At 45.9% G+C, this 14,610-nt stretch overlaps 1 protein-coding gene across 1 annotated transcript in view; it reads right to left on the bottom strand.

The window, feature by feature from the left end:
• Window positions 1-14,610, bottom strand: part of Pacrg (parkin coregulated) — a 446,844-nt gene that overhangs the window by 173,378 nt on the left and 258,856 nt on the right. The window contains exon 4 of the mRNA XM_075959305.1: window positions 12,832-12,981. Within this exon, the coding sequence (XP_075815420.1) occupies window positions 12,832-12,981 (150 nt within the window). The remainder of the gene's footprint in view (window positions 1-12,831; window positions 12,982-14,610) is intronic.

The following is a 14,610-nucleotide window of genomic DNA, read 5'->3' as shown; positions in this document are numbered from 1 at the left end:
ACAGGCAGAAGTTTCTGCCTCCACTGGAGTAGCAGGCGGCCCAAGTGCCTGGGTCCTAGTTTATGGCTATTTGGCTCCATGGGCCTCTGAGATCTCAGTGAGGTCCCTAACCAGGTCATTAGATTAGAGTAAGACTCTGAGGGCCAGGCACACGCTGATCACCACTTCTTCTCGGTCACACACCACACACGGGTGAGCTCTCTTTCAGCGGGGTGGTAGCTTTGGGACTAATGGCCTCACACACTTTTGGCTGGATTTATAAATACAACACATATGTGGTAATTCAGTTTAGGCCAATGATTTGGCAAATATTACGCATAGTGGATCCTTATAAATAAGATTTCCCCTTAGCAAGACATGGAGACAGTCCCCAAAGGGAGGCTTTCTCTTGAATCTCCCAGCATGCACAGCAGTGGCAGCAGCACTGGCAAAGCCGACGTTCTCTTTCTTCGGATTGAGGTCAGCCCCAACCCCACCGCATTCCTTCACAACACCACTGGCTAAGGACAAGTGAATCAGACAACATTCGACTCCCCCAAATCTCTCATCAAATATGGGTTTTACTCTCCCAAATCCATGTCCTGGCTGCAGGGAGAAGTTCCCGAAGAAGAGCACGAGGCCTGTGGGGTGGCGCTGCTGTGGGTGAGGTGGACACCCTCTGCTGGACCTGCCTTCCGGCTGTGGGTATCCACACGGCTGCAGGGACACCAGGCAAGGCCTGGGGAGTCTCTGATGGATCTGACAAGTGGAGAATCTCCGGCTGAGGATGTTTAGGGAACTGCTCTGTTGGCTCCTAGCGGGCACTCAAACATGTATTCATACGTGTTTGTCTGCATGTTTACTGTACCAGAGGACCATGTATCCATACGTGTTTGTCTGTATATTTAATGTATCACAAGCCTATGTACTCTGTGGCCCTTTCTTTTGTGCCCCATCAAAAGCCTTTGGTTAAAAGAACCACATGACACTAATGCCACTGGAATTAGCCTTATGGGCATAGGGACACCAACCTCAAGGTGAGAACCAGCTACACGGCACACAGTGGCCTGTGATGAGTGACGTTTCCAGTCCGACATCATGTTTGTTCTCATTCCACTGTTGCTTAGTGTCCTACAGAAATCCTCTCAGAAATTCTGGCTGGCCATCACAAAACAGAAAATATGATATTACTATATCTGAAGGGGCAGGGAGCAAGGTACTCTAAAGAAACACACATATGCCTTCTTCCAGCTATCAGATTGGTTATTGTGGGAACAATGGTCTCCAAGAAGCTGAAATTTCCCTGCAGATCTCATGTTGGGAAAAGGAAAAGGCCAAATCCTGGTGTGGCCAGAGGAGGGACTTGGCTCCTAGAAAGATATTTCAGTTTGGACAATGCATTAGACCACATTGTAGGAGACATTGGGGCTGAGACGATGCTGATGGGCGGGGCTACACTTCTTTGTCTGTATTCAGTCCTAACATCATGTCAAGACCCTGAAGATGGACTACTGTGTGTGGGTCACTGGACCACTTTGTTCCTTTCTCCAGTGGGATTACATTGATAAATCTCTACTTTTCATTACAACTATGAGCATACATGTATGTGTGTGTGTGCACATGTGTAGTGTATGTATTAGTGATGTGTATGTGTTTATATGTGTGTGTGTGCGCGCCTGTCTGTATGTGTGTGCATGTGTGTCTGTGCATGTCTATGTTTGTGTGTGCCTGTGTGTGGGGATATGCATGATCTCATATACCTGTGTCTATATGTGCATGTGTGTGGTGTATGCATGTGCTTTTATCTATGTGTGCATGTGGAAGCCAGAGGCCAACGATGGATGTCTTTGTCAGTCCACTCTACTTGAGATCCGGGAACTTGTCTACTAGTCTAGGTTGCCTGGCTAGTGAACTCCAGGGATCTGCTTGTCTCAGCTGCACTTCCCCAAGGCTGGGAATAGACATACGATGCTATGTCTGGTTGTATGTGGGTACAGGGGATCAAGTCTTTACATGGACGGTTTGTTGACTGAGCCATCTCTGGGCCTCCCTCACCATTACTTATTTACTTGTCCTATTGAGGGTGGGGTGGATGCACCGAGTCTCTTGGGGCTCCAGTCCCAGGCTCCGACCCTAACAGCTCTCCAAACCTATCTAACACTTTGGGAATATCATTAGTCTCCACCCATTAAGAAACTCGGAAAAGACAACATAGTTTCAGTTTTCCGAAACAGAATGACATCTAAGCCATTTGGTGAGGTGGTTATATGTTACGTTTATAATATACAAACACAAAAACTATAGCACGAAAGTATTTCTGTTAGGACAACTACAAACTCTCCTTAATCCTTTGTGTATATACATAAACACCCAGCTTGCCTTCAGGTCAAAACAAAGCTTAAAATAGAGAATCACTGAGCGATAATGACCCAATTACATGCCTGTTTTCTAAAAAGAAAAGAATTAATATTGTACCATTAAAGAGCTTTTCAGTTTGTGATAAAGATAACTTAAAGACTCCGGAAATAGATTTTAAGATAAGTTGTAGGGGCATAAGAGGCACGATTGGAATCGGTTTGCAAAAATTTAAATGAAGGGTCACTGAGTAAAAGAGGCTGTTTTTCGTTGTATGGCCACCTCAACAAGGATATAAATAGGTTCACAAAGAGCTGATAGCAATGTAATGTGTTTAAGAAAATGACCTTGAAGGGCTGGGGCTGAGGCTGCGGCTGGGGCTGCGGCTGAGGCCAAGGCTGGGGCTGGGGATGAGGCCGGGGCCGGGGCCTGGTTACTCTGACACCAGCTGTGGTTTTTCCCTTTGTTATTTGTACATTAATTCAAGCTGTCCACAGAACTATACCTCAGGAAACAGGCAAGGAAGGAAATCTCAGCGTGCTCATCCTGTTCCTTTTAGGGAAAGTTCCCGCTCTGTTTTCTAATTCCACCTTCTCTGATGCTTAAGCTTATGATGAGATAATTCTATTCCATTTTGGCAGAGTGAAAACATACAGAAAAGGGAAACAATAAAACTGTGAAGCTGACTTCAGCCTAAGTGAAAAACCTTCCTACGGGATCTTGCTCAGCTGAAACAAATCAAAATAGGAAGTGTGGCAGGGGGCAGGGATGGGGCCGGAGCTTCAGGGCCAAGCCAGGCATAGGTGGGGCTCTACGTCTACCGTGAGGTCAGGGAGCAGGGATCCAGTGAGGTCACGGAGCAGGGATCCAGCGTGTCACACCCACAGCACTGCTGAGGGTGGTATCCCTGGGCACTGGTCTGAATCCCACCTGGCACTAGACCCCTCTCCAGCATCCAGGGGGTGCTCCTGGGGAAATTCCTCAGGAGAGAAAGCACTGGGGCTCCCACCTCCCCTTGCAGGCTCAACACTGCGTGGGGCCAAGAGGAAGTTTAATTTTCACTTGTTAGGGATTTTTTGACTGCGTGAGGATTCCTAAAAGGGCCTGCAGGACAAGAAACCCCAGAGCCTAAGGTGAAGGCAGGATGTGAAGGGGATGGAAGACTACTGAGGCAGAGCCCCAGGCCTGTAGTCTCTGCTGTTGCTGGAGTGAGTTACTTAGGGGCCTCACGGGCACCCAACAGTGGGAAGCAAACACTTGCCAGACTCTCCGAGGGGGCCTCCTCTTCTGCCTCCTAACTGGGGCAGCATCCCGGAAGATGCTCATAGACAAGGCTGTGGCCTGAGTAGGTAGAGGTGGATAGGACATCATAAATACCAAGAAACAGGGGTGAAGCTCACCATGCCCCATTTCTCAGGCAGGCTTTCAGTGAGAAGCCTGCCCAAGTGGAGCCAGGGGTGAGGAATTAAGAGTAAGCCAAGTTCAGGGTTTGCAAGACTCTCTTGGGACCTGTCTGATTCAAAATCCCCACAGGTCTTAGGAGGAAACATTCCAGATCCTTCTGCAGACTACCGGGGCTGGGGATGATCCCTGGGTCGAGCAAGGTTTCCATCCTGTCCCCCACCCCAGATTCGCCTTAATTACACCCTGGGTTGTGATGGTTCAACATAACCAACACTTGGTGTCCACAAAAAACCTTTAAAACGCCCTCTGCTGCAGCTCAGGGAAGATTGCATACTAAGGAAAACGAGGTAGAGGCTTTAAATATCAGCGACTCTAGAATAGGGGGGACTTTAGGTGACTTGAAAAGTATAAATTATGAACTACGTGAAAAGATTTTTTTTCAGTTAGAAGCTCTGGGATCCTGTTTGCTTCCTGGGCCACATTAAATATGACTTTCTGCGACACCTGCAGGAGACAGCACAGGGCCTGTTTCAGTCTCCCGATATACTGAAGAATCCTACAGATCTCTGTAGACATGCTCTAGAACCCTAGAGATCTCTGGGGATGTGCTCTAGATCCCTACAGATCTCTGCAGATGTGCTCTAGGATCCTACAGACCTTTGCAGATGTGCTCTAGACCCTAGAGATCTCTGCAGACTGCTCTAGAACCCTACAGATCTCTGCAGACATGCCCCAAAGGTCTTAGCTGAGCTGGTGGAAACTGGTGCAGAATTCCCTCCCGCTAGCAGGGGACATGGCATGGATCTAAGCCTGGGGACCAAGTGTAATCAAGGAATTTTGTGGCTTTAGAGGGGAGGTTGAGGATGAAGTAGATTTCAAACATGGCTTTGTACGGCTTTGTACTTTAAGTCAAGCGGACAGCAGCTTTTGACTCTCCCCTTCTACCTGGGCTTTCGTGAGGAGGCAGACCAAGAAACACAACCTAAGGCTGGGGTGTATATCAGTTGGCAGCACGCACAGGCCCTGCCTGGGTTCGATCCCCAGCACAGCATAAACTGGGCATGCAGCTCATCCCTGCAGCCCCAGCAGAACACAGCAGAAGGACCAGAAAGTCAAGGCCATCTTGGAATAGTGGCAAGTGTGAGGAGAGCCTGGGGTATTCAAACAAATGTTAACAAGAAACATGACCTCTACCCAGAGTGTGGCTTAGCTCAGGGAAGAACTCACAACTCACCTCACCAGTACGAGAGGGGCCGGGGAGGAGGCAGAGGAGACACTATGCTTTCTTTTGGACTCAGAGGAAAAGCAGGCCTATGTCACAAAGGGCTTGAGACTGGAAAGGGGCATGGCCACTCAAGGCTGGTAGGCCCTGTGCCAAAGCACATAGGCCATCCTCACAGCACAGTGGACACTGGTTCAGTCCTGTCAGGCCACTGGAGCCTATTTCCTCAGCAGAGGCCCGTCACTGCTCCTACAGAACAGCGGAGAGCTGTTCTGAGGAAACTGTTGCGGTGAGCCAAGTTGGCCTTGGGTCTGGAGAAAATCAAAGTGTGCTTGGGCCACAGACTTAACTGCAGGTTGATATTCCTGTAAGTCTGGTTTGGAAACAGTCTGGTTTGGGGCGTGGTCCTTTCCGCAAGGTCCATGCCCGACCCTCCCACCTTTGCTCTGCGTTTCTACAAGCTGGAGAGCTCTCACCTAATGCTCACACTGCTAACTACTAACCTCTCTGTCTGTACAGCCCCAGAACCCAGAATCTCTGGTAACCTTCACATCACATCAGAGTATATGCCAACCTTGTCTACTAGGCCCGTACAACCACCACTAGCATACACACAGACTGCTACGAAGTTTACTGAAAAGCAACCTCTCTCTCTCTCTCTCTCTCTCTCTCTCTCTCTCTCTCTCTCTCTCTCTCTCTTTCTCTCTCTCTTCCTGCCAGAGTTGAAAATGGGACGCGCACCTCAGATGAGGTCACCTTCTTGACTGCTGTTCAGTGCAGACCTTCCCCCCTTTATAAAGTCCTTTGTGCCCCTAAATTTCCCAAGGCAGCTGCAAGGCGGATAGCCCTCCACCATAAGAGGCCAGCCCTTGGATAAACAGATTCGTCAGCAACACCTCTTATTTCTAGAAGGTTAGCTATCGCGATGAGCTCAGACTTGGATTCCAAGGCAGTGGTGAGACGAGAATGACACAGTAACCGCAGATAAAATAGGGGCGACAGGGGCGCTGTGATGAGAAGCCGCAAAGGGAAAAGCCATGAGCAGGCTCAAAGCCACACCCTCTTTTCTGAGATGCTGGGTTCCCGTGCTCCATCAGGACAAGCAGTTCTCGGTATCGCTGATCTTTGAGAAAAGACTTCAGTCCTGACATGAACTGGGGAGTTGAAGGAAGGAGCTAAAGCTACTGTTAGGGTGGGAACAGTGAACATAAATACCTGTCCATGTTGACTTACTTGCTTAAGAGGGATGATTAGCATCAACAAAAGACATTCTATATCATATTTCTGCTGCTGGCATACAGTAAATGTAATACTTCTTGAATTTATTTAGCATCGAATCACCTTACGAAACACATCAATTCTAATGGATTATACATAATACCCTTGGAGGGACCACGTAAAAGTGTATGTCTATAGTTTTCCCACAACCCTCTGAGGCAGGCGGTGCAGACACCTAACATTCACCAAACCCTCAGTCACGTGCGAATCAGTGCGAGTCCTAACACACTCAATTATAGCTAGAAGACATGTGTACCAAACGGCTCCCTGAGAGTGCTCAGCTTGTGGAAAACATCTCTAATTCTTCTAACAATCCACTGTTTAAAGGAAGGAAACTGAGGCACAGAGTAGCTGTGTAACCCATTCTTTTCCTCTGAATTTGATAAACAGGATTCTAACACGAAACTCGAAGGCCAGAGCCTTCAGCCCGCAGAACTGCATGTGGCTACTGCCTATGTTGTCCCATCTCCTTTTCCCACATAGTGTTTGATTTGCCCGAAGTGTCTTCTCTTCTGTGCACCAGCTAAGCTCCACTGACTGGTCTAATCGTCGTTTAGGCAGTGAGGTGCTTGTGCCTCTTGTTCAGCTCCTGTGGGCAATGCAATCCTCCATTCCATGGGCATCCCTGGTACACTGGGGGCAGCAGTGCCCTGGGCATCCCCTGGGCAGCTCTGGAGCAATGGAAAGGGACTGCTTTCCTCTCCAGCATCCCCTGGGCCTCCCCTGGGCAGCTCTGGAGCAATGGAAAGGGACTGCTTTCCTCTCCAGCATCCCCTAGGCATCCCCTGGGCAGCTCTGGAGCAATAGAAAGGGACTGCTTTCCTCTCCAGCATCCCCTGGGCATCCCCTGGGCAGCTCTGGAGCAATGGAAAGGGACTGCTTTCCTCTCCAGCATCCCCTGGGCATTCCCTGGGCAGCTCTGGAGCAATGGAAAGGGACTGCTTTCCTCTCCAGCTGATTTGCAGCATCTCCGTCAGAAGAACGAAGAAACCAACAAACCTCCATTCCCTCTGCTCAAATCGAAGTCCCTTGATTGACTAAACAAATCTTCCCCATAGGGACATCACAGGATGCTGCCACTGAAGAGAAGCTCTTGCAAAAGAAGCCATTTTCACAAGTTTATCCACCGTGGCACACAAGAACACATCAAGCCTCAGCTGATTTGTCATATGATTTTTTTTGCTGGGAATGGTGGACTGGCTTGCGACCCCAACACTCAGAAGCCAAGGCAGGAGGCTTCTAAACTGGGCTACAGGCTACAGCCTGTCTCAGAACAAAAGAAAACAAAGATGGAATTTTATCTCTGCATGCCATAGAGTGGAGGTATTCAGTCTACAGTGGCAGTGAACCGAACAGCCTTTCTTTCCAGCTGTAAGCTGTCACTTGGCCACACCCAATTTGATCACAGAATGCAAACATTTTGCCTCTGTGAAACTTATCCATGGTTCAGAACATCATGGAGATGCTCAGACAAAAGGTCCTTACTCATATTTTCCAGTTTTGGTTGTTTTGTTTTCCAGCCCTAGGAGACTCTTTAGACCAATGTTTTAATCTATGTAGGGCAAGTACTTAGAGAGACTAGATTCATATGTGATAATCCCAATCTAACATTCAGAAGTGGTGGGAGGCGGCAGTTCTGATAACTCCCATATGACTTCGGAACAATTCAATACTTGCCAATATAACAAATTACAAATTCCCAAAATGAAATTATAGTTTAAAAAAGTGGGCAAAAATTCCACAGGGAATGAACCTTAATTCCAAACTAAACTCAAATTTCCTATAGAGAAATAACCACTACACAAGAAAAATTACACTTCTCAGTTTGGGGTAAAAACTGGTACCCAAAGTTCACCATCATTCTAAAGGACCACAAGAACAATCACACACAACTCACAAAAGTTTCTAGACTAGAAGGCTTGGGATCAGGTAGTCCAATAATACTCAGGTTCTCAGGAAAATTTTTTTCCCAGAAGCCACTTAAATTTCAAGGCCAAATACCTAGTATAAACATTCCAAAATTTTGTAAATATATTCTTCTTATTTATATAGACTAATGTGGCTGTGCATTTCATGTCCCTGGGGGATGGGACCTGTCCACAGAGAGAGTAAAGGGGAACTCACACGGTTCTGTTCTCTCTTTTCTCCGTACGGATGCCTGGATTGAACTCAGGTCCTCAGGCTAAGCAGGAAGCGCTGTACCTGCTGTGGCACCTTGTGGGCCCATGAATAACAAGCTTTGTCTCTTCAATGGGCTCTTATCAGTCTGAGTGGTGCATGTTGAGATTTATGTATTAAATATTAAGATATTTAATATTTTAGCATTTGATTACACAAACATGGGTCAGGTGTTTGGTTAGTCATCTCTGCTACATGGCACGTGACCCCATCAGTATCTTGTAGGCTGGAAGTTTTGAATGCTTCATGGGCAGCCTCATCCAGGACTATGTTGCCCTTAGAAACAAGGATGCCACACATGGAGACAGGCTCTTGGATGCCCCTCTCTGCTGTCAGGGCCTACAGCTTACAGTTCAGCTATGAATGGGTTCACGCCATTTTATGCCTATATCACATCGTTAATTTTGTAGCTTCATCTGGTAGAGCTATAAATGGAACATTCTTATTGTCTTAATTTTCTGTAACCTTTCATAACGTCTATAAAAGATTGTGGGAGGGACCAAAGTGCTACTGGCTGTATGACAGATACATTTTACGAATAGTTATAGAAACTGCTCTTCCTCTCACCCTGGTGTAGTTCCTGGAAAGTCAACACAGCTTAGACATCTCACGCTCATTTGTAATGTGGAGAAATGAGCTCCAGTTGGTGGCAATGCTACCCTGAGCATGCCCAGTCCTGTCTGATCATGAATCTAAATGAAGTTCAGTATGGTTAGTACTTGAGCTGAAGAAATGAGACCTAAACACAGACACCAGTTTGGATCTTCCATGAAAGACTCTGATCTAGGGTCCTCTGTCTGACACAGACTTATCTTTTTAAAAGATGGTATTATCCCAAATACCAGTCACACATTTAAGCCGAACCACTTTGCAAGGGAAGGGCAGATTTGAAAACAGTTTATCCTTTAAGTCACATGACACTCACCTAGCATGTAGTCATCAGAAATAAGACACATCTTGTGAAGCAAAGATCTTGGCATGGCTGGTGAGACCAGGAGCGTGCATCTTACTCACAGAGTGTGGAAGGGCCACACTGGCAGTTAGCCAATGGGAACAGAGAACTTCTACCCTCATAGATGGGTTGCTTGATGATAGCTCACAAAATATTGCTACATTTTATGTAAGATCGTATTATAAATTTGTAATTCATGTGTATAGTAATGGCCGTTTTACTTGACCATGGGGTTGTAAACTCACTGTCTCTAAAGATTACACCAACTCTTACAAAAGGTTGCTACTACAGTTTATGTATGAAGTGTCCCCCAAAGGCTTGTGTATGAAGAACTGGTCCCTCAGTGGTGGTGTAACTTCAGGGGGCTCTGCAAATCTCAGCAGATGAGGTCTAGCTGAGGAAAGTAGCTCCCTGGTGATTGTATGTTTCCACCATCCACTTCCTGTCTCCTGCTAGATGAGCATCCTCTTCCAGAACAATAATAACCTTAAAGGGCTAGCTAAGGTTTAATGCCTTAGTAGGACAGGCATGGTACAAAAGATGCTCTCAGTTGTACCATTTTCTTCCTGGGCTGCTGCTTCCTTAACAACAGGTCTCCTGGACCTGGAAGCCTGGTGTCCCCACTGTGGGCAACTGCTAACAGGTTTGCCTGGCTCCCTGACTGGTCACCCCCCACTGCCTGTTTCAGAAAAACGTACTTAACATTAAAACAGGAAAGGCTTTGTCAAAGAGCTCAGATCGGAGAACTAAGCTAAAGTGTGTACTTTAAGGGGATAGGCAGAAGAGCAGGGTCATTATATTTGAAAGGATGTCTTCTCCCATTCTTTCTCTCATTTATATCTGGTCCCATTTTAAGAGGATCTTGTGGTAGGACTTGAAAGAAAAGAACTATATTTGAATCTAGTTGAACAAGACATCGATTTGCATAGAAGACAAGTATGGAATGGTAGAGGGATGGAAACGTGAGATTACCCTCAAATGTTTGGAACCTTGTTTAAGATTTTTCTCTGAGATAATTTTAATGATAAATAATGAGAAGCTGTGAGAGATGCCTGCTTAAACAAAATAGGAACCTTGGCTCTGTGGACATGGGAAAAACATCTATAATGGTGAAGTGGATTTTTAATCAAAGCTACTGTTAAGAAAAACCATTTTCTAGTGAGAATCCTAATCCAGCTGGCAGATCTGGAGTGAGCGCCTCATAGACCTGGATCCGGGTTCTTGAGACACTTCCAGGACTATAGTGCCCTTTACAGAACAGCATCCGTTCTTAGGGCACAATGAGCCCATTTAATACAGGCCCTCGGAACATACTATGCCTCACCCTGGCATTGTGGTGACAGACTCTGAAGAAAAGGAAAAAAGGAAGCAGAAGATAACATCTTCTCTCTTAAATGTCAGAAAAGTGTTTGACAGAAAAGCAATTTGAACATGGAATTTCTGATGGATGCTTGGGAAATATGCCAAAATTGCTGGCTATGCTTGAAACCGATGGTGGCTTAGATCAACTATGAACTCCCACAGTGAGCTCTCCAATGAGATTCCTACAGACAAGTAACCTCTATCTTTACTAGGCAGTGGGCTTGTGCTAGTTACAGACCGAAAGCAAGCTGTACCTATGGACAGCAGGACAGGGCAAGAGCAGCTTTGTCTTATAGCCCAGAACCCAGAAGGACTGACTGTGGTACCTGAATCAGTCTTGCTTCCCAAGTTTGGTACCCAAGAGTTTGGTTGTTTCTTGGGCTTCACAACAATGCCCTTCGTTTTCACACAAGGATGCAAAATGTTGTTTAGATTTAAGTTGCAGATTTTTATCATATGAGGAGAGTGTATTACACTGTGGATATATCTATGCATCCCAACTTAAGCAAGACAGAAGATATGTGGGCAGGTCCAATCGTCATGCTCATCAAATTCAGATACAAATGTTTATATGGAAGAAAACTACAGGAGGCAAGCTTCATAATCAAACCATGAGAGTACAGTCAGCCAGCATTTTATCAGTTTGTGTGAGGACTGCCGAGAAAATCCTTCTGAGACTCAGGCTTCAAAATGCTAACCTAGAGCTCTTGAGCAGCCAGTCTATCTCCTTCCCCACACAGATCTCTACTTCTGGCTCTAGCTCCTTCTAGTTGAGCTAGGATTTAAATCTAAGAATACAGGGAAGCTTATGGTTTCCTTTTGAGCCATAGTTGAATCACATGCATGTGTAATCTTTCTATAAATATATGGATATTTGGTGCTAGCATATGGTAAAAATATTGATTAGGAATAAATAATGTTTTAAAGTATTTTTTATAACATAAGAATACTATTATCAAAAAATCAGTTGGACAATATGAAACTAAATTACTAAAACACAGTTTTTAATTTCCTCTTGCTTAAGTGTCAATGCAACTGTCTCTTCTTCAGATGGCTTGAGAAGGGCCACAAGCATATAATAAGGTTATGTGATTAAAAGACAGCTGACGATCTCCTGAGACTTTCACAATGTCCTGAATAGTGTATACCTGGTGCGGGTCCAACAGCAATCAGTGATTATATGTAGAGATGGTGACTAAACACAAGGCTTGTCTGTGGCAGGGCTGCCAAGCCCTTGGCTTTTTGTTTGATATTGTTTTCCTGTATGCACAGTCGCCATGCTGGGTCCCATTAAATTACCAACTTATTTACATGGCTGTCAGGAACTGGCTTCAAATGTTGACTCCTTCTATGAATGTGAGAAGAACGGAACCTCAAAGTTAGCAACCAAAAGAAAACGGGATTCACGTACTTTCGGGGAAGTCAGGCTGCCAGTGAGCAAACCAAGCCGCAGCCTGCCAACGATCGCAAAGACGTGCTGCAGATCTGTGTGGGGCAACATTCCTTTGAGCGCATCCTGAAGCTAAGTGAGGAATCTTTTTTCAAGAGATAAATTGACTCTGATGTCTACTTTTAATCAGTACCCTCCATCCAAGTCACTGAAAATTGTTAATGACACATTACTGAGCATTAGTAACTAAGAGTAGAAAAATACCATTTTCTGGTTTGTATTTTTTTTTTACCCCCTTGAAATGAAAGTTCAGATGTTAAAAGGCTCCAAACTGCCTACCACATCTGAACAGCATTTAAAACACTCACCTCCAATCAATTTATAAATAGTGGGCTATAAAGTTTTGCAGGGAGGATCAAAACCCTCTAATGTCTCCAGGGCGATTACAGGAAACGCCGCAGTTTAATTACTGGAAACGCACAGAAGCCCGCCAGTGTTCCTCTGCGGAGTGTGGGCCCCACGTGTCAGGAACCATAAGGGAAACTGCTGATTCAACTGTTTCTAGGCCAGGCGTGAGTGAAGGGTCAGGCTATGCATTTGAACTCTCCAAACTGAAGGGGGAAGAGTCCCAAGGAAGTTGCTCCTGGGTCCTCCTTACCCCTGCCCTCATGTTAGGGCTTAAAAGACACATTGGCTCCTGGGATCACTCACCATTCATATTCTTGAAGATGTTCAGGATGGGGAGGATCTGGCGGTAGTAGGGCACCAAGGCTTCGCCCACCATCTCTGCCGACACAACCAAATGCTGGAGGACCTTGAGTGTGACGCAGATGACCTGCCGGTTACGGAGGTTCAAGGCATCTGTGTGGTAGGAAAGTGAACAAGCAGAAAACATCGTGCGTGAATTCTGTGTTAAGGTGGGTGCATTTAATTAAACTGTGCTCTACTGGGGACCAAGAGGGCCTTATTACTATAGCTCTGAGGCAGTGCAGTCCCTGCTGAGAATCACATTTTATTTGGTTACTGTGCATCCTCCCAGCTTATGTGGAATCCTTGCCAACTCTGATAACACTCCTTCTTCCCCCCCCCCTCTCTCTCCCACCAAGATTTATCTGTATAGCCCTATTATTAGTTCTGGAACTTGCTCTGTAGACCAGGCTGGCCTCGAACTCAGAGACCCACTTGCCTCTGCCTCCCAAGTGCTAGGATTAAAGGCGTGCACCACCATGCCTGGCTACTTTTCATGTTTCCACCCAGAGAAGAGGTTGGTGGTCCAAGGGAGAAAGATAGGTGGCACAGAGCATCAAACACCACCTGGTGTCAGTGGGCGGCTGACTGTACAGGCTACCGCCAGATAAGCTTATGTGCGATGATCTGTCTCAGCTAAGAATCCTGCTGTTCTTTCTCCTTGTCCCCTTCTCTCTGTGTGTTCATGTACATTGTCAGGTCAGAGGTCAACAAGCGTCTTTGTCACTTGGTTTCCACTTGATTTTTATGAGGTAGGGTAACTGGTTGGCCAGCAAACCCCAGGAATTATCTATTGATGGGATTAGAGGCACACACTGTCATGTCTAGCTTTTTATGAGCATGGCTAGGGATCTGAACTCAAGTCTTCAAGCTTGGGAGGCAAGCAGTGGGCCATCCTCCCAGCCCTGACTCCCTGCTGTTCTCAAGGCTATTATCATGAAAGCATCTTTGTTTTTAGAAACTAGAACTTGGCTAGTGTACAAGTGGAGAAACTATAGACTGGTTAACAACACAGGTAGCATTTTTGTAGAAGCGAACATAAAATGCTTAAAGAGGTGTAGTAGGAGCTGGTGCTTGTTTTCAGACCCGAAATAATTACACAGAAACCATATTAATTACAACACTGCTTGGACAATAGCTTAGGCTTTTTAATTAACTAACTTATATTTTAAATTAGCCCAATTCCTATTATTTTGTATTTTACCATGTTGCTCGTGGTTTATAGGTAAGGTTTTGGTGGCTGTCTCCTTTGGCAGCTACATGGCATCTCCCTGACTCCACCTTCTTTTCTCCTCTATCTCTGCTTGGAATTCCCACCTTGCTCTATTCTGCCCTGTCATAGGCCCAAAGCAGCTTCTTTATTAACTAATGGTAACAAAATACATTCACAGCATCCAGAGGGAGATCCCACATCAAGAGGGCAGGCAGAAAATATAGAAAACATAAGCATTCCACTACAAAGAGTCAGCCATAATAAAGACCAAGGGAGCACACAAGCTTAAAGAACAGTTCTGAGTGCAAAGCAACAAAGGACTGCTGAGCAGGCACAGGAAGCAGTTAAATTACCTGGCTGGTCCATCTCTGCAGGGGCTGAAAGATGCCCTTTGCTCTAACGGGGAATCAGGTCATTGGTGCTAACATGTGAACCTGGCCAGCTGATTGACATTTTCTGGGCCCTGGTTTCCTTAATCCCAGCAGCCTGTCATTTGCTTTCTAAGATGGCTACATTAAAATGATGGAGAT

This window comes from Microtus pennsylvanicus, chromosome 1, assembly GCF_037038515.1.
Source record: "Microtus pennsylvanicus isolate mMicPen1 chromosome 1, mMicPen1.hap1, whole genome shotgun sequence".
Classification (NCBI taxonomy): domain Eukaryota; kingdom Metazoa; phylum Chordata; class Mammalia; order Rodentia; family Cricetidae; genus Microtus; species Microtus pennsylvanicus.
This window is presented reverse-complemented; position numbering and strand designations above follow the sequence as displayed.